General features: G+C 31.9%; 1 gene segment (V, D, J or C); it reads right to left on the bottom strand.

Moving 5' to 3' along the window:
- Window positions 1-24,391, bottom strand: part of LOC119902742 — a 60,901-nt gene extending 36,510 nt beyond the window's left edge. Inside the window, 1 exon segment of the C gene segment in view lies at window positions 24,259-24,391. Coding sequence covers window positions 24,259-24,376 — 118 coding nt within the window.
- Window positions 24,392-24,616: the final 225 nt, after the last annotated feature.

Below are 24,616 nucleotides of genomic sequence, written 5' to 3'. Positions count from 1 at the left end.
GTTGTCATTCACACAAAGATTTGTTTGGCAGCAAAAACACATCAACAGCTCTGATGTGACTGAGCAAAAAGTGTTTTAAACATTTCTATTAATAAAGTAAATGTGTAGTAAATGTGTTGCTGTTTTTTTGAGAGCAAAAATTTGGATTCCCACATTATCAGTTTTGTAACAATCTGCACAATTAAAGTTACACAGGTGACGATGTTGTCGCATTCCTTATTAGCGAGTTACTAGTTTATGTTCATTTCTGCCCTCTAATTGCATTTTATTTGTTAAATACATGATTATTAAGTTATATATGTATAGTATTTGTTTTATTAAAGTGTGTTTGGTAAATCAGTGCCTGTAAACGCTCAGTGCAGTTTCATATTAAATATTTGTAATAAAAGAATGTTATTAGGTGATTGTGCAAGTTAGCTAACATGTAGAATGTAATTTTTTAAACTTGAGTTGAAACATAGCTACAGACACAAAATCATCACTTCCACATTATTGAGAATATATTGTTATTATGCTGTCTATATACATTTTAGCGGGATTTTTAAATAATGGTTAAAGGCAAATATTAATGTGTACATCTGTTAATTTAGACAATTCACTTACTTGACAATACAAACAGTCTGATTCCCGATCCAAATAGGATTTTGAAGTTGTTGTTATTCACACAGGAACTAAACCAGTTACAAAAACCAGTGTGCTACTTCAACACAAAGCGAACCTGATTAAACTTAATGATTAGTGTCGATATGAAACTGTTCTGTATTGTGTTTTTTTAGTTACTATTTTACAAACAATTATACGTGTCGGTTATTAGTTTTATACATGTTTGGCTTTTTGTTTTAGTGTTGTGTGTTAGTATAATATAATAGTACACAGTAAACAGATAATAAGTGAATAAACTTGCATTACACTTCATTTGATGCCAAATTATATTTTACATCCACTGCAAGATCAATGCCTCAATTGATTAGTTGACATATAATTTGTAAATAAAATCCAACCTCACCAGAGAAGTTTTGTTGCTATTTGCAACACCTCTGAGGCGAAAAAGAGATAAACCACTCCACTATTATCTAAATATCTGTGCCATTGTGAGATTTGTATTAAAATGTTAATAGAACACTTTTTAACTCACTTTTTTCGACCTGAAGTTTAGTTCCAGCACCAAATGTTAGTTTGGAGACTCCAAGTTGTGTCACACATTGTTGTGTCACTGTGCAGTTTCCCCTTCTTTAGGTTCTTTATCTTTGTACCTTTAATCTTCTACATGAGGAGGATTTCAAATATAAAACCATTATCATAATGTTATATGTTTTAAGATTTTTTGGAAAAGTGAGGTATGAGAAATTAACTTTTAATAACTTCAAAGTGTTCATTGGGAGCGGGGGACAGGGTTTAGATTTAGAAACGACTTGATAACGTCCAGTAATTCAATGTAATATCTTTTTTTTGTGACACACCTTGCTGTTCAGTGTCACACTTACTTGTCACGATGATAAGTTTAATTCCAGCTCCAAACACAGTCCTGATGTTATTCACACACAGATTTATCTGGCAGCAAAAACACCAGCTAACTGAGAGTGCGGGGGGGGGGTTGGATTTTATTTTATATTATATTTTATAAATGTTTATTCATTCATCATCAACATTTATAAATAAATAAGTGGCGGTAAGTGACAATGAATCATTACTTTCACTTAGAAACGACTAGTTTGGGTTAAAATGTGTCTGTTGCTGAAGTAAGTGATTCCTCTGAAGAACAGAGACTCACTTTACTATCGACTAAATGTAACAATACTTTGTTTGATTATAGAACTGTAGTTTTACACAAAGGTATTACATATGTAATGTTTGTGTAGTGAATATTTCAGTTGTGAAAGTTCGTTGATGAGTCAAAGTCAGCAGCTTCATGTTTATGGTAACTGTGTTAGTTATATTAGAAAAAGTTATGAATAAAATGTGTAATAACAAATGTAATGTGAAACAATGTGATTATCAGATCCCAACTTCAAATGTGTACTTTTTGCATTATAAAGTGTGTGATTACTAAAAAACATAATTGCAATTATTAATGCATTTGCCAACCAGGTCTGTATAGTTATAAATATTTAAAACACACACTTACGTGACGTAACAATAACTTTGATTCCAGATCCAAACGTGAGTTTGTAGTTGTTAGTATTCACACAGCAAGTTAGCAGCATTCAAAAACCACTGAAGAACCTTCACCATACTGACGAGATATCTTGTGGTTCTTCATAAATTCAACAAATCTACATATTGTGCATATTATGACTTATATTAGGATTCATATTTGTACTATTACCATGTCGAACGCCGTTTAGATTTTTTGAATATGTAATCTTTAGTATCTTTTAAACAAATGTTTTTTTATCACATTAACAGTCCTGTAGCTTAAGATTTGAAGAAAAACCAGAAATAAACCACACGACTCACTCAGCCACACAGTTAATTTGATCCCACGGCCAAAGGTTATTTTCCATCCACTTGTCACACAGACATTCACTCCTTCACGAAAACACCTGGAAGTCTTGTTGTTTCGGAAGTCTTGCTATAAAACTTTAGTCTATTACGACAAATTATTATTGTTTTAATGGTTTTAAATGTTGCTAAGCAACTGGTTTGGATGATCAGACAAGATGCAGCGATTCAAAGCTGATTATATGTAAAACCACTTGGCTGTTATTATTTTTGGACTACAGCGAGTTGTTTACGAGCATCATTTTAAAAAATACAGTGTTGGAAATGACCATTACTTTGTTAGAAAGTAAAACAGTCTTCAAACTGTGAACCTAACAGTCAAATACATTTATAAATAGAGAGATGTATCAAAGCATCACATTGTAGGAAGTGGAACCAGAAATGTTTTGTCATTTATGAATTAATTAAACAAATACTTATCAAAAACTGCTTCTCTTGGTTAATTAATAATTACATCCCTTAATTGTTTCAACATTACATGATTACTAGTAACTAATCTCAATGGACTGTGCACACTCACTTGTTTGTATGATTAAACGGATTCCAGCTCCAAAAAAGATCTTGAATCCACCCGTATTCACACAGTCAGCTGCCCCAGCACAACAAACACCGGCAGCTCAGACAGTCGATGTTAATGTGATTAAACACTATTAAATCTCTTATTAGTGAAAGGTACATTACTGTTTGTTGCTATTGACATTTTACAGTCAACTACCTAAATGAAAGTATGAAATGTTTCATCAGTTATGGAATTGACTCTAGCCAAATCATCCTTATGAAAAATCCTAGTGATATAAATGGTGAATATTAAACATATATGAATCGCAAATTCAAGAATGATTAACATGTTTAAAGACGCTTTAAGTAGCCTTACTTTTGTCCCTGTTCCAAACTAGATTTTGTTCCATCTGTCACTCACACAACATGAAGACACGCGTCATTATTACCTCCATGTTTGTTTGTAATGATTACACTAACTACAACTTAAACTTTTCTAAGAAGTGAAAAATGACATTATTATTACGCAAAAAGTGATGACTGTTAAATGTATACTTTAAAGATGATTAACAACTTACTGGCCTGGACTTGTACTTTTGTCCCGTTTCCAAATGTTAACTTGTTTCCAACATTCACACATTCATCAAGCCCAGAACAAAAACCATTACATACTCGGTCTCAGACTTCTGGTCCTCACAGCTTAAGTAAAATACAATCTCATTATGTTGTAGCTTAAATACAACATTTCGTCATGATGACGGACAGATTTTAGCTTTTAGGGAGTGTAATGTCCAGTGGCCATATTGGAGAACAACGAGGTTATGTCTCTAAACATATAGCGCGTCCATCTGAACAGACAACCACCGTTAACTTTTGAGTCTTAATATTGAAACCAGTATGTTTGATAAATAAGCCTTTAATTGAGATGGATCATTATAGAGCCAACCATAGTGTTTTGGAGCAAAGACAGAAGCTAAACACACAACAACTCTTTTAATTGGTATAGTTAAATTATGTAGTGTATTCTAATTTGAATGTTAATGCATGTTGTGGTATGAGAGCTGTAAACAAGACACAGAAAGGCTAACGCAAACAATTCTTTTAAATATTAAGATTTTAGTTGTGAAATGTGCATGTTAAATATTTAATGTAAGAGCTCTTTTAGTGTGAACAGCATATGAATATAATAGATGTGGTACAAAGATATATTTAACAAGCTCCACAGTCCTGTTGTCTATCCATCGATTATAAGTCAAAAAGTAAGTAAAAATGAGAACTTCTACTCACGTGTTTGAATTTTCAGTTGAATTCCTGAACCAAAAATAATTTTCACGTTGTTGCTATTCACACTCTGCATGAAAGTTTAACAATAACCTGCTAACAGGATGTACAGTAACAACCACTACGGAAAACCAGCACAAATTATGCCAAATTCTAGCCAGAACTAATATTTCTGTTCATGATATTGAACTATTGAACCATCTATTCTGCAGAGCAGTAACCAGTATTTTGTAATATACTGTGAAAGATTCTATTTTTATAAAAGCTATGTCAATGTTAGGTAGGTTACAACAGATTTCTGGTGTTAACTATCCATTTCTTGCACCTTTTTTTCTACTTCTACTAATTAAATGTCATTTTCATTGTACTGTACAACGACATTAAAGAAATATTCACCTACTTGTCAAGAAGTATTTAAAGTTTATCTATGGGTATTTTCTTTATACATACAACTGTGAATGTTTTGTGATGAAGTTGCATCTAATTCAAATACATAAAGTAGCTTTATAAAACTTTACTTAGTTTAATAAATAATCATTATTTTAATGGATTTAAACTGGACTCACTTGTTTCCACTGAGACGTGAATCCCTGATCCAAACAAGATCTTTTGGATTCCAGTCTGAGTCACACATCAAAGAGAGCTTTAACAACAACTGTGAACTGATCGACATCTGCTACTACTAACGTGTTCTTACTTTTACTTTTTGTATCGTTTATTTAATATTGCAGTCATGACTGTCTGGTTTATATATCCATATATTCATGTCATAATTAAAGTCTGACCTGGAGATACAGTTTGGTTTGTTCACAGTTATCAAAAATGATTGAATTCTGTCACTTCCTGGGTCACTTGGCAAGATTTATGAGTTGAGATACAGGATTTTGTTATTTATTATAATTGAAATATAAGTAGTGGAACACAAGATTAACTTTTATGTGATCATGTGATTTATAGCGTTAGAAGTAAATATTCTCTGTTAAAACCTAAGATTATTCTGTGATAATGATTATTATTGCATATGCATATTGCAATTTATTTTTACTAGTGTTGCTTCTGAACAATACATTAACATTTCATCACCGTTTTCAATGCAATAAAATCTACAGGGCAGCTATTATTGTTCAGTTCCGCTCTCATAAAGGATAATTTGCCATATGTATAATGTCTGAGACTTTTGTAAACTGTAAATCTTACATACGGTTTTGTATTTTCAGCTCAGTTCCTCGTCCAAAGATAATTCTTCGAGTCCCGTCATTCACACACTGAGACGCTTCATAACATGAACTCACTGAGAAACTCAATGGGACTGTTTGATCCAGGACATTTTTACAGTAACCTCAGCAGAACAGCTACATTTTAATAGTCATTTACACCTGCTATATGTTTTTAATGTTATAGATCTTAGTGAAGATATTTAGCGTTGAATGTTGCTGTAGATAAGTTTGTGTTAACATAAGAAAACTTTGTATTGTTTTTTAGTTTCATCGTATTTAGTGAGAACAATTTAACATATTATCCTTATAACATTTAAATATGTATACAAACCTTTTGCTTTACTTTATTGCTTTATAGGGTTTCCTATTTTAGTTTGTCTTTGTAATGCTCTGTAAATCACTATATACCTTGCTTTAGAAAATTACTAAAGTTATTCTCATTCTCATGCAAAAACAAGAAAATATAATGTTTTTGTTTCTTACCGGTTTGTACAAAGAGTTTTGTTCCTTTCCCAAAGATGAGCTTGCGTGCAGCGTCATTCACACTGTACATGTCGTTAGTGCGAAAACCTCTTAACGCCTACACTCTTATTGTTTTAGCTCTATAGAAATAACATCTAATATTATCATACAGATAATAAACTATAACACAACAATCCACTTTTAATACAAAGTGTTTTAAGTGCAATTTCAAACTTTAACATACACCTCGCTAATCCAAATGTAACGTCCATCAAAATGTTCAGCGTTGATATTACTGTTAGTGTTGATGAACTTACTGAATGTAACAACAAATATTAATGTTCACATAATATATTTTACATTATCGAAGCTCTGATTCCAAAACTACAGAACATTACTTTAATGGATAAAGAGACTTACTGGTGTGAACTGTCAGCTTTGTGCCAGATCCAAAAATCAGTTTGTTGCCAGCATAATTCACACAGTGTCACACTTCAGTGCAAATACAGTGAGGAACTGAAAATAAAATAATTTGAAACCTTAAAAACCCCTTTAAAATTTTTAAATACATTAAGATGAAATTTAATTTTCATACAACGTTAAGGATAAAATACCAGACCAAAGTGAAGCCTTTGTCTCTCCTCAGTTTGCTTTCATACTGATGATTAAAGGTTTACATCTGACTGATGGATTTAACATTTAATTTAAGCACTCAAAGCTTTCTAAGATAAAATAAAGAAAATACTTTAATGTTTAAAATAGTGTGTGAGGATCCAGTTGCTTAAGTCTGTCAGTGGGATGAAAATCAGCATAAAAGTTAACACTGTATGCTGATGTGATTTTATTGGATTTTATACATCACTCAATTAATATAAACTATAAAAGACCACTTGCAAAAGTCTATATTTGAAAGTTTTATTATTGGATATTTGTCCAAAGTTGATACATTAGCTTCTTTGAGTGCATAATTGTATATCAAGTACTGTTATTGGTTTTACTTTCCATTATTTGAACTGTATTATCTGTTACTCTTTATTTACTTGTACATGACTTTATATGTTTCAGTGGGGTTCACGTTGCATCTGTGCTTGTTCTGATCCTGATCAAGGAATAAAGTCATACCACTCCTTCCATATCTAAGAACAGACTTATAATAACAATCTAACTCAGATAGCTTTTTTTTATTTATTTAAAATTCTACAGGTTGGTTTATCTTTATGATTCAGTTTTTATAAAAAAGAATTACTCACTGTCATGGATGATGAGTGTAATTCCTGATCCAAACTGGAGCTTTTGGTAACTAGTTGCAGTCACACAGTTCAGGAAGGCTGATCAATAACTTCAAACTCTAAAGGTTTCAAAGACTTGCAAGTTTTTTTGTTTTGTTTTTGTTTTTAAATCACATTGGCGCAAAAAGAAAATGTTGGTGCTCCCAAAGTAAATCCCTACTCCTTTTGTATTTTCCCACATAATATTCAAATAATGAAATGGTCAATTAAAAGGGGAAATTTGTTTTTTGTTTGTTTTGGTCTTTATCCACATTAAAAGTTATTATTACTCACTGTCATTGATGATTAGTTTAATTCCTGATCCAAACTGGAGTTTTTGCAAACCGGTTCCAGTCACACAGTTCAATAAGGCTGATCAATAACTCACATACATCTTATTCTTCTTTAAACTTCTTGAACCTAATTTCTTATTCAGTGTGACCAATACTCCATGAAGCCAAAGGTGTTCAGCTGACATGTGATACTTTTGTATGATATTAATTCAGTTAATTATTGATTGAAATTGTCATCAATTAATTTCTTGACAGTTAAGTAAATTCATATATTTACAATGTGTGTAATGTAGGTCTTATTATTAACTAACAAAGCAGTGAAAAATTGACAAGTTATTTTTTGTTAATAAACATAAATCTTACTGTTTTGTATTTTCAGATCAGTTCCTCGCCCAAACTTCAGCCTTGCAGTCCCGTCATTCACACACTGTTATACTTCACAACATAAAGTCACTGAGCATCTAAATGTGATTGAGATTTGATTGAACATTTTCAAAGATAGTAATAATAAAGAATTCATGGTATTAACATCTGTTAAATGTTTTTTAAAAAGATTTTTACTCATGGTTTTTATATTTTAGTGGAAATATTTCAGTGTTGAATCAGTCCTGCCTGAGGAATTGTGGGTTTGTTGGTTAAGTTTAAACGTCAGAGGTAAAATATTTCATTGACTCTGTGTATTTGTTAATCTGCTGATGAACATTTTGGTGTCTCAAGTTTAAATTTTAATTTCCTACACGAAAATAACGTAATAGCTTCATAAAAGATTCCTCCCACAAAACAATGTGTTGCTCTCCTACGATTGTAAGAATAATATGGTAAATAAAAGCGTGAATATGTATTTTCACATCAAGTGTAGGTTTTCTTGTCAGTTATATTAAATAGATTTTACTCACTTTCATGTACGATGAGTTTAATTCCAGATCCAAACTGGAGCTTTTGGTAACCGCTTGTAGTCACACAGTTCAGGAAGGCTAAGCAATAACTCAGAACCTCCCTCATAAACTCTAATGCAATTACAATCTGAACAATTGGAGTCCCAGTTGTTCTATATGGATAGATGGTATTCTATCCCCAAAATAAGATAATTTGAGAAAATACAACTATACATCATTTTGAACAGATTTGAAAGGAGTTGGTGGTCAGTTAAAGGTGAAATATGTTTTTATTTACTGCAAATTAGTTTTTGCCCAAGATTCAGTGGTAATGAGCAGATTTTAATATTTATTGTTAAATCTGTTCTGACTTGGTTAAAAGTTAATGGATTTGATTTAGCAAATTATTTTGTACTGCAAAGAAAAACCCTCAAAAATATGTTTTGAGACAAGCAAAACAATGCCTAGATTAACATGACAATAACTGATTTTTTTCTGTGTTGTTACTTTGTTAATGAGTAAATATTGAATAAAACAAAGTTTATAGGCTGTAAAATCAAACTGATTAACATTCTATTAGTAGAATTTAAATAATGAAAATGTAATTATAGTACTGACATTTGAAATTTGTCACATCTATTAAATAGACTATTAAATTTTAGTGAGAACCTAATTTTGTTGAATGTGACAAAGCAGTTTTGTTTTACTTAAGTAAAGATAAGTAAAAGAGATTTGACTCACTGATTTCAATTACTAATTTGGTTCCTCTTCCAAAGGAGAGTTTTCTGAGTCCAGAGTCAGTCACACAATACTCAGCTAGCAAACAAAAACTGGAGCTCCAGCTTCGTCTTTTGTTTATAGTTTTGTTTGTAAATCTTGTGTATTATCATAAATGTGGAAACAAATCACTTTTTTTTTTCCTCGCGAAACAACTCATTCAGTTCTTCAGACAAAACAATGACAGTAACCAACAAACTAGTAAACTATTACGATTATTCTCTTTAGATAATCTTAAAGAAGGTAATTGTCTTACTGATTTGGACAAACAGAGCTGTTCCGCTGCCAAATAGAAGTTTTCCTCCCCCGAGATTCACACAACGACAACAGGATGAACAAAAACTGACTTGTTTTGTCAACCCAGAACATATACAGAAACTAAACTTTACAATATTTTCTCCTCTCATCTCATGTGAAACCAACAAAAATTTCTTTCAAGCAGTTCTTAACAGCGGTGGATAGAAATTTGAAATGTTTTAAGACTACAACCCCTTAAGCATTGACTGCATATTTTCTAATAGAATGGACAACTCTCCCATTAAAACTGCTTTTATATCTATCTAGTTTAAAGATGCATTAACACTATTTCTTTGTCATTACAGCAAACTACATATGTTCAGTGTACAGAAGGGAATCAGAAATCTTCTCAAATATATTTGACAACTCAGAGTAAAAGTAACTGCAGAATTAGAAAGTAGATCAACCTTCAACCTTTAGCTGATAATGTGAATAAAACAAACTTACTGGGTTCTACTGTCAGTTTGGTGCCAGAACCAAAGAAGATCTTATAAACTCCAGAGGCAGTCACACCGTGACAGCAATGGCTGCAGAAACACTGACACTGGTCTCAGTACTAACACTGAAAGCAACTGAATTTAAATCAATTTAAAAAATGTAAAACGTTTGAAAAGTTTATCACAAGAAGGCTACAGCAGCACAGTACTGCCTTTTGTTTTTGTTTTCAAAAAACAAATATGTCTTGTTATTACAAAGAAAGGTTCAGAGTAGTGTTTTACACTAGAAATTATGTGAGCGTTTAAACTGATTAACTGTGTTCTGTCTAACTTTTAGCAATCAAGTATCTTTAAAACATTACAGTAAGTTTCATTTGTGTGTGTGTGTGTATGTGTGTATTACTTTTCAATTACCAACCAAAGAAACGTAAGATTTTTTCAATAACTATGATTTTAATGATTTCTTTTTCCTTACTTGATTCTACATGAAGAGTTGTTCCAGTGCTGAAGAGGAGCTTCACTCCAGCATTCACACACTGGAAACAGACTCAACAAAAACACCTGGAACCTTTCTTAAAGCGCAATTAAGTAACCACCATAGATAATTACATCCTACAAACAGTCAGACGTTTAATTTATTAATGCAAGTCTTTGGTTTGAACTAAAGATAACACATACTTAAAACAAGACAGGTTGTAGCTAATGAAACATTATTGAAACAAATAGTGGAATCCTAAAAAAAGGGCAGAGTAATAATAATAGTAATATTACAAAGTTATTAGTTATTAATGTAAGAATTATTTTGTTATTAATTTGGTTAAGCATGGAAATTGACTTACTTGAGCCAACAATGAGTTTTGTGCCACCACCAAAGATGATTTTGTAAAGCCCAGAGTCAGTCACACACTCCAAAACTCATATACACAAAATACTGACATCCACTGAAATGAGTTAGCAGACTGATCAATATGCAGTTCAATTAATTTCAAGTTTGCTATGGAAAGCAACAAACTTAATCACATAATTTGCAGTTACATTTTGAACTTATTCTACTCTTAGCTGTACAGATGATGCGGTACCGACAACATATTGCAGGACTATACATTTTGGTGATGGACGTAATATGTTAGCTTGTCAGAACAAACTAAAAGTAATTTACTCATGAATAATTAAATGAATATTTAAATTCAACTCACTGCTCTCTACAATCAGTTTGGTTCCTTCTCCAAAAAAAAGTCTCCAGTTTGATCCTGAAGCAGTCACACAGTGCATCTTATCTGAACAATAACTAAAAACTTCCTTATGTAGCTTCAAGAAACACTAACAACCTTAAAGATTTAAATTCTACAGTAATAGTCTCTGACCCTCAAAAATTAATTTGATTCCTTCCCCAAAACGTACTGTCTATCAAAAAACTGGCTCTGTCAAAGAATCTGTTATATGTTTTCTTCTGGAATCGCTTAAAAATTAGTGACTGACAAAATCACATCATCCACAAACAACTTGATGTGAAGACTGGATTGAATTGTAAATCTCAGCAGAATTTTATACTGAATAAATCATATTTCCATTTAGATTTATGTTAAATTTCATACTCAATTTACTTGATGACGTTAACCTACGATTTCAACCTTGTTATGGCAGCTAACTTTTTTCTCAAATATCAACAGCAAACTATATCCAAACATTAGACCCAACATAATTTCTCACAAATCGATAAACTTACTTGATTCAACTTTCAGCTTGGTGCCAGACCCAAAGATTATCTTTGAATTCGAGTAGTCAGTCACACAATATTACCCACAACTACATAAACCCTGAGATGAATGACATGGACCAGTTCCTCATGTAGATACTGTCATATTTTACAAGGAAAAGGTCAATGATATATTCTTAGTTATTCTAACGTGGCTTAAAAGTAACTGAATTTTAGCACTTCACTTAAATAATTTGAGTTGTACCAGAAAGGTCTGTACAAAAAATGTTACAGTTCAGAAAGAACTATTACAGGAGTGAACAGGACTTTACAACTAGGCTGAATATAATTTTTTACACACGAATTAAGTACTTACTTGATTCAACCATCAGTTTTGTGCCAGAACAAAAGATAAGTTTAGCTGTTTAAAATGCCCAACACACAATAAGGAATCCAACTAAATAAACCCTGAGGTCAAAGAAATTGACCATGACTTAATGAAGCTACTCTATATGAAAAAAGTGATACAAGATAATAATTCAGTGACTAAAAAATGTTTCCTTCTGAAGTTAAGGTTCAACTAGTGTTTTAGTATTTTTATTTGTAACCTAAGCTCCTAGTAGCAATTTTAGAGACAGCTTAATTAAATGATATTAGATCAACCATCATTCCTTACAAATTAATAACATCTCTTACCTGATCCAACTATAAGTTTGGTGCCAGAGCCAAAGATGAGTTTTGTATTTGAATTGGCAGTCACACAACAAGGAATGCAACTACATAAACCCTGAGCTCAATGATATGGACTTGATGATGATGATGTGATAAGCAATATTTATATGTATGCAAACACAAACATCTTATGTGGCTTAAAAGGACTGACATTTAAGTATAAACATTTGAATTAAATCAGATATTCAAGGATTGCAAACAGTAATGTTTCAGAAATTAAACTATCACTGGAGTCATTCGAGTTTTCAAAGCCTTGCTTTAGTCCAACAGGTTAATCTAGAGATTTTTATTTGTACATATAAGCTGCCGGTAGTGTAAATTCTGGGCAAAATGTTGAGTTTAGAAAGCTGTGATAGGTCAACGGTCATTTCTTGAAAATTCATTAAATAACTTACTTGATTGAACGATCAGTTTTGTGCCAGAACCAAAGACGAGTTTTGAGTTTCCATAACCAGTCACACAGTGAGTAACCAAAGTGCGCAAAGATCAGAGATCAGTGACATGGACTATTTCCTCATGAAGCTACTCTATTTAAATTTAAAAGTTTATTGGCGAATATGTTCCAAGTTTTTCATTTTTGGCTTAATATGAATTGAATTTAAGGATGAACCACCACATGAAAAAACTCATGTGCTACCATAATTGTGTATTCAAAAACATGTGAAATGTTACAGGGTTGAAAGGGAGCCCTCCTTCTGTCTAAACTAAAGTATATACATTGCTAGTGTAGAACCAGCTGAATAAAATATGAATATAGTGACTTACAAATGAATAAAGTAACTTACTTGATTCAACGATTAATTTTGTTCCAGAACCAAAGAAGAGCTTGTTTCCATAGCCATTCACACAGTACGAAATCTTATCACATAAACCCCAACTCAAAGGTACGAAGAGTTTCTAAGGCATCAAACAAAAATGGGCCAACAAACCATTTAGGAGCATAATTACGTTATTTTACAACTATAATTTTGTTGTATTGAATTTACAGTCTCTCAGTTAAAGTGGACCTGTTGTGAATAAAGTTGAACTTGTCATAGGTTTTAAGGTTATTTTCATATCCACTGTGAATCCATATGATAAACTAGAGATAATTTACAACAATAATTACTGAACTTACTGTCTTCCACAATCAGCTTGATGCCCTCACCAAAACTTATTTTCCAGTTTCCCATTCCAGTCACACAGTGTTTGTTCTCTTAACAAGAACTGCAGCATAAAGAACCTGACAGCAACAAATTTACTCACATTGTCTTCAAAAAGCTGTAAAGCTAAAAGACTGTTTATAATTGTAAGTATACATGGTTCTGTTGGGTTTAACATATTAATTAATATATTAAAATATTCTTATGAGTTTATGTTTGAATGAATTTCAAAAACCTGCAACCGTGCTGTGATTTTCCTTTTTCCATCATCACATCAATAATGAATAGCGTTTTTTAAATAATAGTCAAAATGAAATGCCATGAACATCATAACAGATATGTAAGTCACTCTTATATTATATAATATTGACATTCTTTATACTCACTGCTTTCTATTGTAAGTTTTGTGCCTTTTCCGAAAATCAGCCTCCTGTTTCCACTAGTAGTCACACCGTGGATTTGATCTGAACAATAACTACAAGGACTATTTTGTTAACCTTCTAGACTTATTACAACTAACTAAAAATTTAAGGGTTTAAAGGGTTTAACTTTTTAAATGCAACTTATTAAATAAGATTAAATCATTACAGTTTTTAATTTGTATGTCTGTGTTCCAGCAGCATTTGTACAAAGATGAAAAGCAAGGTGTGCGTATTTGGGTTACTACTATTAAATTGCTCCTGTCAGGTAAAAACCATGTATCTGAGCTGTTTAAGCTTGATGTCATTGTAACGCCAGGTATATGGTTTTTCAATTATATGCCGTTTCTGTCTTTATGTTATTTTACGCCAGCTTTTAGTGTAAATTGAGGGAATTATACGGTTAAATTATAAACAAGACAAGTTTAATTTTACTTACTGGAGCCAACTGTCAGTTTAATGCCAGATCCAAAGATGAGTTTAGATGCTCCAGAATATGTCACACTGTGAGAAACCCAACCACATAAACCCATGGACGACGAAGGAGACTTAATGTATTCAGGAGGTTAATTTCTATTAGTTCTGAAGAACTTTGGTGAGTTTAGATATCTTTAAAGGGTTTAACACATGTACAAATCAAGTACTATGCTGACAGCTTGAATTTAAATACTGTTTTTGTTGTTTAATTTGTGATTTCATTCATAAATGAATGATATGAATTTGACTTGACATGTAATTGTTACGGTAACCGTAAATGGTTTTAGTTTGAGTTGTGTCAATACCAAATAATAGCTTGGCTTCAGCATTTAACCAACACATCGTCATTTTAGCTTTATATTTAGTTTGATACTCACTGGTTTCCACAATTAGTTTGGTTCCTTTTCCAAAAATGAGTTTAACATTTGCTCCTCCAGCAGTCACACAGTGAATCTGATCTTAACAATTACTGCATGGCCCAGGTCATTATGAAGCTACACAATTTTTTAGCTTTGCTTTAAACAATCGAATGATTTTTAACTATAGTAATTCATAACATCATTTTAAATTGCCTTTGTCGGGTGAAAGCCTTCTGTTAGTGCCATGTTTTTCCTTTCATTCTTATTTAACTGAATTAAAATTTTTTATAATATCCAAAGGCCTTTTTAAGGTGATGAAAAACTCTCAATTCAATTCATAGATTATCACATTACCATTCAATGTATTTTAAAGTATGAAAATCACCAATATATGGTTTTTGCTGGCATCAGTGATATACTTAATCTACTGCTGTTTTTTCGCTTCAAGTGGACATTCGAGTGACTAAAACGGCAAATTAAAAAAGGAAAGAATATGTATAAAATGTACTTACTGGAGTCAACTGTAAGTTTAATGCCAGAGCCAAAGATGAGTTTAGCAACTCCAGAGCCAGTCACACTCTGACAAATCCAACCACATAAACTCAGAGATGGACTACTGATGATGAAAACTGACTGAATGTATTCAGTTGTTTTTTTCATATGAATTTAAAGAACTTTAATCAGGATTAAACATTTAAAAATAAAACTAAACTAAATGTATCACTGGTTATGACACAAATGCAGGTGCAAGAAAGGTGATATGGAGGGGAAATTAAATTTAACTTCATAGGTACACTTAAGGTTTGGCATCTTCTATTTTCCCCCACAAATGATTAACACAACATCTAATTTAAATAGTCATCTCATACTCCCTCTGAATGTCATGCACAAGTCATTACACAAGGTGAAAACAAGGTTCTAGTGGTTAGTTTGTTCACATCTAGTGAGTGAATACACATTTTCTGTTAACCAGTATAAACATTTTGCATGTATTTGTCCTGTCATGTTGTTTTTAGTTTGACTTAAGGGCACTATTGCTTTCAATTCCTCTAATAAAGTAATGATAACTGGAGTTTGTTGAGCTGCTGAAGATTAATTTCATTAATATTTAGTAGTCTGTCAGAAGAATGAGTTCTTTAAAATTTGGTCTTTATCTTGTGATTATTAAAAATATTTAATAAATATGCACTGAGATCTGTACATTCAGTTTCAAGTTTCATCATACATACTGTACATGCAACTACAAAAACAGAGCTAATATACGATAATAATTTAAGATGAAATTATAATGATACTCACTGGCCTCGACAGTTAATTTGACTCCTTCCCCAAAAAATATTTTCCAGGCTGCTGCCCCAGTACCAGTCACACAATGTTTCCACTCAGAACAATAACTGATGTACGAAACAGTGACGGATTTAAGCACATCATCTTGTTGATAATTTAGAAGTTGAATACTGTTTGTAGTTTAGACATAATTGGCTGTTTCATATATGCCAGTGGGGAAAAATGTCAACTATGCTTTTGAACAGCAATCATAGTCAAATTTCAAGAGTGAAAATTAAGCGGATAACTATGCTCTCTAAAATAACTAGAAAACGCCAAAATACCTAAACACTATAATCTAATAACGTTTAAAAAATCATTAACACAACTTTTTCATTCAGAATTCCACACACAACCCATTATTTTGACTGTGTTTTAATGAGAATATGAGATCGAGGACTGCTCTGGCAACAAGATCGTCATCCAAATGTTTCATTCAATCTGGCGGTCGTGATATTTCCAGTCATAACCGGCTTTATTTTAACTTGTGTCAATATCAAATAATACCTTTGCATAAACAGCCAACAAACACAAGTTGAATCATTCTATCTAATGAGTATGTGGATTCTTGATACTCACTGGTTTCTACAATTAGTTTGATTCCTTATCCAAAAATAAGTTTCAAGTTTCCTCCTCCAGCAGTCACACAGTGAATCTGATCTGAACAACAACTATATCCACTGCTTCATTTGACACTGACTGCACCAGTTAATGACTACTAATTAAGATATAAATGCAGTAAAAAGCATTTCTTCACATTTGTAACACATTAATAAAATGATATACATAACAGTCATAATCTGTCATTAGACTAAGTTGTCATGATATCTGCAGATATAGATTTGCTTTAATGTGAAAAATCTAACATTTTATTAATTTTACGTTTTGAATATATGAATTATTGTTACTTACTGGCTTCTACAATTAGTTTGATTCCTTCTCCAAACATCAGTTTAAAGTTTCCTCCTCCAGCAGTCACACAGTGAATCTGATCTGAACAACAACTATATCCACTGTTTCTGCTTCATTTGACACTGACTGCACCAGTTAATGATAACTAATTAAGATATGAATGCAGTAAAAGCATTTCTTCACATTTGTAAGACATTAATAAAATGATAACCATATATAGTCAAAATGTGTCAGACTAAGCTGTCATGATATTTACAGATACAGATTTGCTTTTTATAACACATTTTTATCAATTTTTTGTTTAGAATATATGAATTATTGTTACTTACTGGTTTCTACAACTAGTTTGATTCCTTCTCCAAACATCAGTTTAAAGTTTCCTGATCCAGAAGTCACACAGTGGATCTGAGCTCAACAATAACCACATGGACTGTCACCGCTTAAATCATAACTAATGCAGCTTATCTACACTAAATCAAACAATTCTTAAAATCATATTAGAAGTAAAAGGAGTTCTGCATTTATACATACATAGGAGCCATTTACTGAGTTTCATAGCTAGGGTTATTGAGTACAAAATTACTAAATGGTTGCCTTTTTTTCTTGCGCAACTTGTTTAGTCAACTTGTTTTTTCTCAATTATGTTACTACTAATTGTTATAAGAAGCCTTTAAATCTTTGTTTTTGCTAGTATAATGTTGAATGGTTTGTCTGGTTTTATTTTATAGTACGTTTTATATGGACACAGTTCTACTGAACATTTCAGAAATAAAAACACCAAAATCTAAAACTGAAATATTCTGAATTAGGTTTAGTTTGTAGAGGACAAATACAGATACTGTAACTTACTTGAGCCAACAGCCAGATTTATGCCCGTACCAAAGATGAGTTTGGCCAAAGAGCCAGTCACACTCTGACAAACTCAACGACGTAAACACAGTTTACAATCAGCTGCTGTGTCACCAAGTCCCGGGAATTTTTGTTAAATGATTAAAGCTGTGACTTTTCCCCCCTGGACCATAAAGAACAGTAATAACCTCATTACGCCCTTTCTGTTTAATTGTGCAACTGCATGTTACTAAAACAAATACATTCCCACAACCTGCTCATTAGTGACACTGACTAGCGACAATACTATTTTAAAGCCCTTCTTCCGAGTCATGAAACAGTAACAGATTAATCACGTAATCTGCAAATTGTAATAAATTTGGATAAAAAAAGTGTGATTATGTGTTATTATTTCAGCTTATCATATTATTCAGTTGTATATATTTTAACTGCTGGCAAACTACATGGCATCCATGCAATAACAATCAGTACCTTTCTTTATTTTTATATTTTTATACTCACTGCTCTCCACAGTTAGTTTGATTCCTTTTCCAAAAATGATTTTCCAGTTTCCAGACGTAGTCACACAGTCTGTCTGATCTGAACAATAACTATATCAACTATTTCCTCATGCAGAAGCATGGCTACAGGAGTAACAGTTGACTAATCATAAGTTAATCTTTTGCCTACAGATTGAATGTTAAGCAAAGCAATGTTTTACACTTAAAACGAAGATAGTTTTTAAATATTAAATGAAAGGTTAAATGGAACATTGCTGTTTCTTGTTTATTTACTAAAATACTGTATGGTTTATTAGATTTTGTATGTTTATGAGCTTCCATTTTAGGTGTTAATCAGAAAAATTTTGAAATGACAACTCAATAATTAGAACAACTGCAGGGCCAAATGTTAGTGGAAAGTCTGTTGTATGGAGGACCAGGTGGTCTTTGCTTCAGATATTACATTAAAATCAACAGTGACTGCTTTATTATCATAAAGACTAAATATTTGGGGGTTTAACATTTAGACATTCAATGAATGTCTACGTGGAAATAAAAATTGCAAATGTACTCTGTGTTTTGGCAGATGAAGACATAAAATGTGTCTCTTTACACTGTTTACTACTATCTAAATACAGCAGGAAACTTTAAAAGTTAAAATTATACTTACTGGATTCAACAGTCAAATGTATTCCTTCACCAAAAAGTAATTTCCTGTTGTTTCCTGTTCCAGTCTCACAGTACTTCGGCCCTCAACAATAACTACAGAGCTCACGCTTTTGAATGTAATCACAATGTCTGCAAACAATCATAGTTTAAGTTTAAATTTGCTGTTCGCTTATTCTCAGGTTTACATATTCTAATAAAGACAAACATTCTTTAATGTCTCTATTATTTGTATTCCAGATGTCTTGAGTATTTTTGTTACACGTTACCCACAATCAATCAGCCTGACATATTTGACATAAATGTCATAATCTCCGCTATAGTTTAGGATAGAGTAATGTTTAAAAAACGTGTAAATATTGGAACAAGCAACACTTAGTTTCAAGAGAAAGAGGTGATTGGTGATTTTTCCTTTTTGTCTTATAAAGGTAAATGATGACATGCTCCCCCATGGGTTGAGACCGTTTAACCACTTATTTCATTCCACATAAAATGAATAATACTCGTCACCCAGCTAAAATTATGCTCTTTTTCCCCCAAAAGTGTTTGAATTTTAAAGATACCCTAACTATTCACTGAGTCAATCATACATCTCTGAAAGGGTAATTTTCACTGTCAGAGCAAATATTTAAATAACTCAATAACAGCTTCATGCTGAAATTTAACATAAATTAGGCCATTAAATTGAACGATCATTTATATGTCGGCATAAGTTTAACATATAATATATTAATAATATAATATTCTTAATACTCACTGTTTTCTACAGTTAGTTTGGTTCCTTCTCCAAAAATGACTTTGTTGTTTCCAGTCAAAGTCACACAGTGGATCTGGTCTGAGCAATAACTACATAACCAACTTCCTCATGAACGTACACTAATTAAAGATGTCAAAAGATAAGTGAAACAAAAGGGTAACAGCAAATTTAAATTTGGCTTGATAGCATTTGCATTATAATTATTATATAAGACATGTTAAGTAATTTTTATATCGGCCCATCCAAATTTAATCAAGATTATTTTTCCATTTCTAGTTTGCATAATTTACCCGATGATAAACACATTTTAAACACAAAGAACTTACTTGAATTGACAATCAGTTTTATCCCTCGGCCAAATGTGATCTTGGAATATGACACACAGTGTTTGTTGCCATCACAATAACATGATGCTGCTTCATGAATGGTAACGTGTCAACAGTATGTCAACATTTTGGAGGCAAACAGCCACAATTTAGCTGGATGATGGAGCATAAAGGGCTAAAAATGACATATCATTAATCAACTACTTTGAACAGTAACATAAATCACCAAAATTTGAGAAACAAAGGTGTTTTTGTTTTTTTTACCTAAGAGCAATCCTATATCATGATAGCATTTAAATGGCTTGAATCTAAATTACACACTGAAACTGACAGCAGACAATTCAAAATCAGGTTTCCACCATTTTAAAGATTTGAGATCACATTAACACTTAACTTCAAAGACGTCAGATCTTGTGATCATTGTTTATGAAAGTTAAGAATCCGGGGTTTAGAGAGATTTTTTAAATTAAAGAAATCTAACTGGACTTACTGGCTTCAACGTTCAGTCTGATCCCCGACCCAAAGATCAGCTTGTAAGTTCCAGTATTCACACAACACAAAACACCACTACATAAACTGTGCAGGGCTCTGACAGCTTCACATCAACAACTCAGTGTTCTAATCCAGAGATTAACAAACGGTCAAAATTAACTTTAACATTTGTTCTCATAAATTAGTAACTTGATTGTTGCTTTTAAAAAAGTAAAGAGTGAGCGTTTGGTAATCAGTGTAACCTTACTAAAGGTTTCAACTTTGCTTTTATTATTATTAAAATTCAGTGAAGTCATTATTTTTATGTTAAGAGGATCTGTAAATTTTATGGCACACGATTCTTACAGTATCGGATGTAAGTTATATTTGTATTTAGTACATTTAACCTATAGCAACTGGATTATTTAATGTCTTTTCCCAGCAAAAAAGAACATTTGTGGTTTCACATATTCTAATTTTACATTTCCCTTTAGGAGGTTTTAACTGGTTCTTTGGATTTAACCACATCATCTGCAACCAGTTATGTTTTACAAACGGTAAGTTGTTAACGTATGCAAATGAAGAAAATGGTATTTTAAGTGTGAAGATAATTTGTTCTCTAACAACAGTCGCATTTGAAATGACTTCCATGTCTTATATCCACAAAAACAGTATTTGCTTAATGAAAATGAATATTAAATTCTGTGTTATGTCTGAATGACTCACGGGTCTCCACAGTCAGTTTGATTCCAGCTCCAAACGTTATTCTGGCAGTGTTTGTCCCACAGTATGAACTGACAGGACATAAACCCTCCGTGGTCTATCACACACTATCAAATGTTTTCTTTCACCAAAATGTAGAAAAAACAAATTGAACAAAGTGGTAAAGTAAAAAAAAAAGTATTTCAGCTCACATTGAATATTTCCAACTCTTAATAAACCAATGAAATATCTTCTAAAATGTATATATCATCTGCTTGTTACAACCTTTCATTGTAGACAAATATTATATGATATATTACTGTATGTAAAATTACTGCCTGTCAAAATCTTAAAAACATCAACAGTTAGAAATTTTTTTCAGGGAATTCAAGGGAATTTTGTGAGTTTAAGATAATCTTAAGAATGTTCAATTGATTTTACTTAATTTGTGCTTCTACTTTAGAATATTAGACTTCCAAACATAATTTTTTACATTTTGCTTGCCAGTTTTGTTCTTCTTTACCAAAGTTAAACATTCAAATTAAATAATTTTCTGAATCTTGCTGGAGAAATGATTTCATTCTAATAAAGAGAACCAATGTATTTTACAGCATTTTGAAACACATTTTAAAAACAATTCAACTTACTAGTGTAAACATGAAGTTTGGTGCCGCTTCCAAAGATAATCTTGTTGACAGTCACACAGTCTGAAGCCTCAGCACACAAATCTCATTGACTCAACTCAGCAAACAGCCCCCTTTGGCTAAACTCAAACAAAGTTATAGAAATGATTCAAAACTTTCAAACAGACAAGTTTTGGAATCCAGAAATGGAAATTTTACATTACGTGACGATAGTGGGAAACGTTAGTTAGTTAGTGTTTAGTTTGGTTCCGCTTGGCTTCAAGTATTGGTTCACTTTATGAAGTCTAAATGTGTTCAAACTGCAGCTTGTTTTTAGAGTTTGTACTGATCATAATCAAGAAACACAACACTTCTTGTTGATCAATTTGGAACAGCGTTTTCAAAAACTCAAAGAAAGAGTCAAACCAAAGGACAAGTCAAAACCTAAAACTCAACTCACTTTCTGTCCACAAGTCAGTTAAAGATAAAACTAGACCTGCAAAATGCTGTAATTGATGCTTCTAATTCGTGTCAGTACTTACTGGGTCCAATGTTTAATCTGGTTCCCCTTCCAAAGATGATCCTAAATTGATTTCCAGTAGTCACACAACATGAAGCCCAATAACACAAACTCGACGAACCAAATATCATCTAAAAAAAATGACTACAGAAAATTTGTTTTAAACTTAATTACCCAGATTGTATTTTAACTATCTACATTTATTGATAACTTTATAATTCTTATGTTTAAGATTAAAATGACCAAGACAACCACATCTTGCAGCCGGTTGGTCTCATAAAAGCTGTTTAAATGTTTGGATAACTGCATCATCCATTTTCTTAGTTTTTGAAAAGTATCACTACTTACTGGTTTCAATGGTTAATCTGGTTCCACTTCCAAAAATGAATTTATATCCAGCTCCAGTAGTCACACAACGTGAAGCACCATAACACAAACTCAGCAGACTGATGAAGTGAACCAAACGTAATTTAGGAAAACATACTCTTTATATTTGAGATTTTTATGACTATTTTCATTAAAAATGCTAGCACATTATAAATGTATATCACATATATTATGTAGATTCTAATATGAACTGTACAGTAGGGATACTGAGCAAACTTTTTAGCATTGCATTTCTGTAATACTTGGTTGGTTGATGTATTTATTAATATTAGTGTTGAATCTTTGAATAACATCAAAACTGCAGCCACATCCAGTTAAAACAAAAACAGTTTTCTTAATTTCTGAAAAGTATTGTTACTTACTGGTTTCAATACTTAATCTGGTTCCACTCCCAAAAATGATCTTATATCCACCTCCAGCATTCACACAACATGAAGCACCATAACACAAATACAGCAGACTGATGAACTGAACCAAAATCCATTTATAAAAAGATATTTTTTAGATTTGAGATGTTTATGACTTCTGTCCAGTCATAAAAAGTACTATTTTCATTAAAAATGCTCACACATTATAAATGTATTTCATACATTTTAAGTAGATTCTAATATTTACTGTCCAGTACTGTTATAGCAACGCTTTTCTTAAATACTTGTTACATGGTTGATGTATTTATTATTATTGGTGTTAAATCTTTGGATAACACCGAAACTGCAGCATCATCCAAATAAAACAATAAAACAAATTTCTTTTTTGAAATATTGATATTTAGAATGTTTTTCATCTGTGTAAACAGTGTAAAACACTATAGGTTTGCTTTTAAAGTCGTCAGGTATAAATATTGATTATGATCTCTATCAGTACTTACTGGGTTCAATGTTTAATCTGGTTCCACCTCCGAAAATTATCTTAGTTCCAGTATTCACACAACATGAAGTCCCATAACATAAACTCGATAATCAAACTTCATTTAGAAAAACATTGTTTTTATATTTAAGACTTCTTCTGGAAAGATTACATTCCAGTAACATAAACAAGACATTATTTTAATTAAAAACAAATGCCCATAATGAATTAAAAATGAAATGTAACACTGTACAGCAGAGATACTGGACCAACTGTTTTAGGGACCATCTTTTACACTGAACCATCTTCAATAATTTACACTCTTAAAAACTTATTTGAATCTTTTAAAGTTTTGGCTGGATGTGGCTGTATTTGTGGTTTATCCCCAAAATTTTGTTCCCAGATACTGAAAGGATGACATTTTAAACTTAGAAGATCTTCATTTCAACAGTATTATATTGAATGATTTTATACTTTGTGATGATTTGATAATTCTGAAGATTCAACTAATACTTTCTATCACTGTCAGCAGCTGTTCAGTCATCAATTAGTCCAGATAACAATTTTCTTTTGTTTTTTAAATCGGCTACTATGGTATTATATGGTATTAAATATTCATGCCAAACATTGTAAAGTTTATTAAGTAAGTTATTACTACTTACTGGCTTCAATGGTTAATTTGGTTCCACTTCCAAAGATGAGCTTATTTTGATTTCCAGTATTCACACAACATGAAGCACCATAACACAAACTCGGCAGTGACAAACCACCAAACTCCATAAAAAAAAAACATGATTTTTACACTAAAGATTTTTATGACGTCTGTCCAGTCATATAAATAGGTTGGCATATTTAGATATGCTTTTCTTTAGTACTTGCATGGCTAATGTATTTATTATGATAAGTTTCATGAAATCTCGCTTTAAATCTTTGGCTAACATCAAAACTGCATCATCATCCAGATAAAACAAAAACTGTTTCCTTAGTTTCTGAAATATTGAAATTTAAGCATAAAGAATT

Source organism: Micropterus salmoides, unplaced genomic scaffold (genome assembly GCF_014851395.1).
Source record: "Micropterus salmoides isolate LMB-PRFRI ecotype aquatic unplaced genomic scaffold, ASM1485139v1 Ms_hic_scaffold_14, whole genome shotgun sequence".
Taxonomy (NCBI): Eukaryota; Metazoa; Chordata; class Actinopteri; order Centrarchiformes; family Centrarchidae; genus Micropterus; species Micropterus salmoides.
Note: the sequence above shows the minus strand (reverse complement) of the source record. Positions and strands in the feature narration are given on the sequence as shown.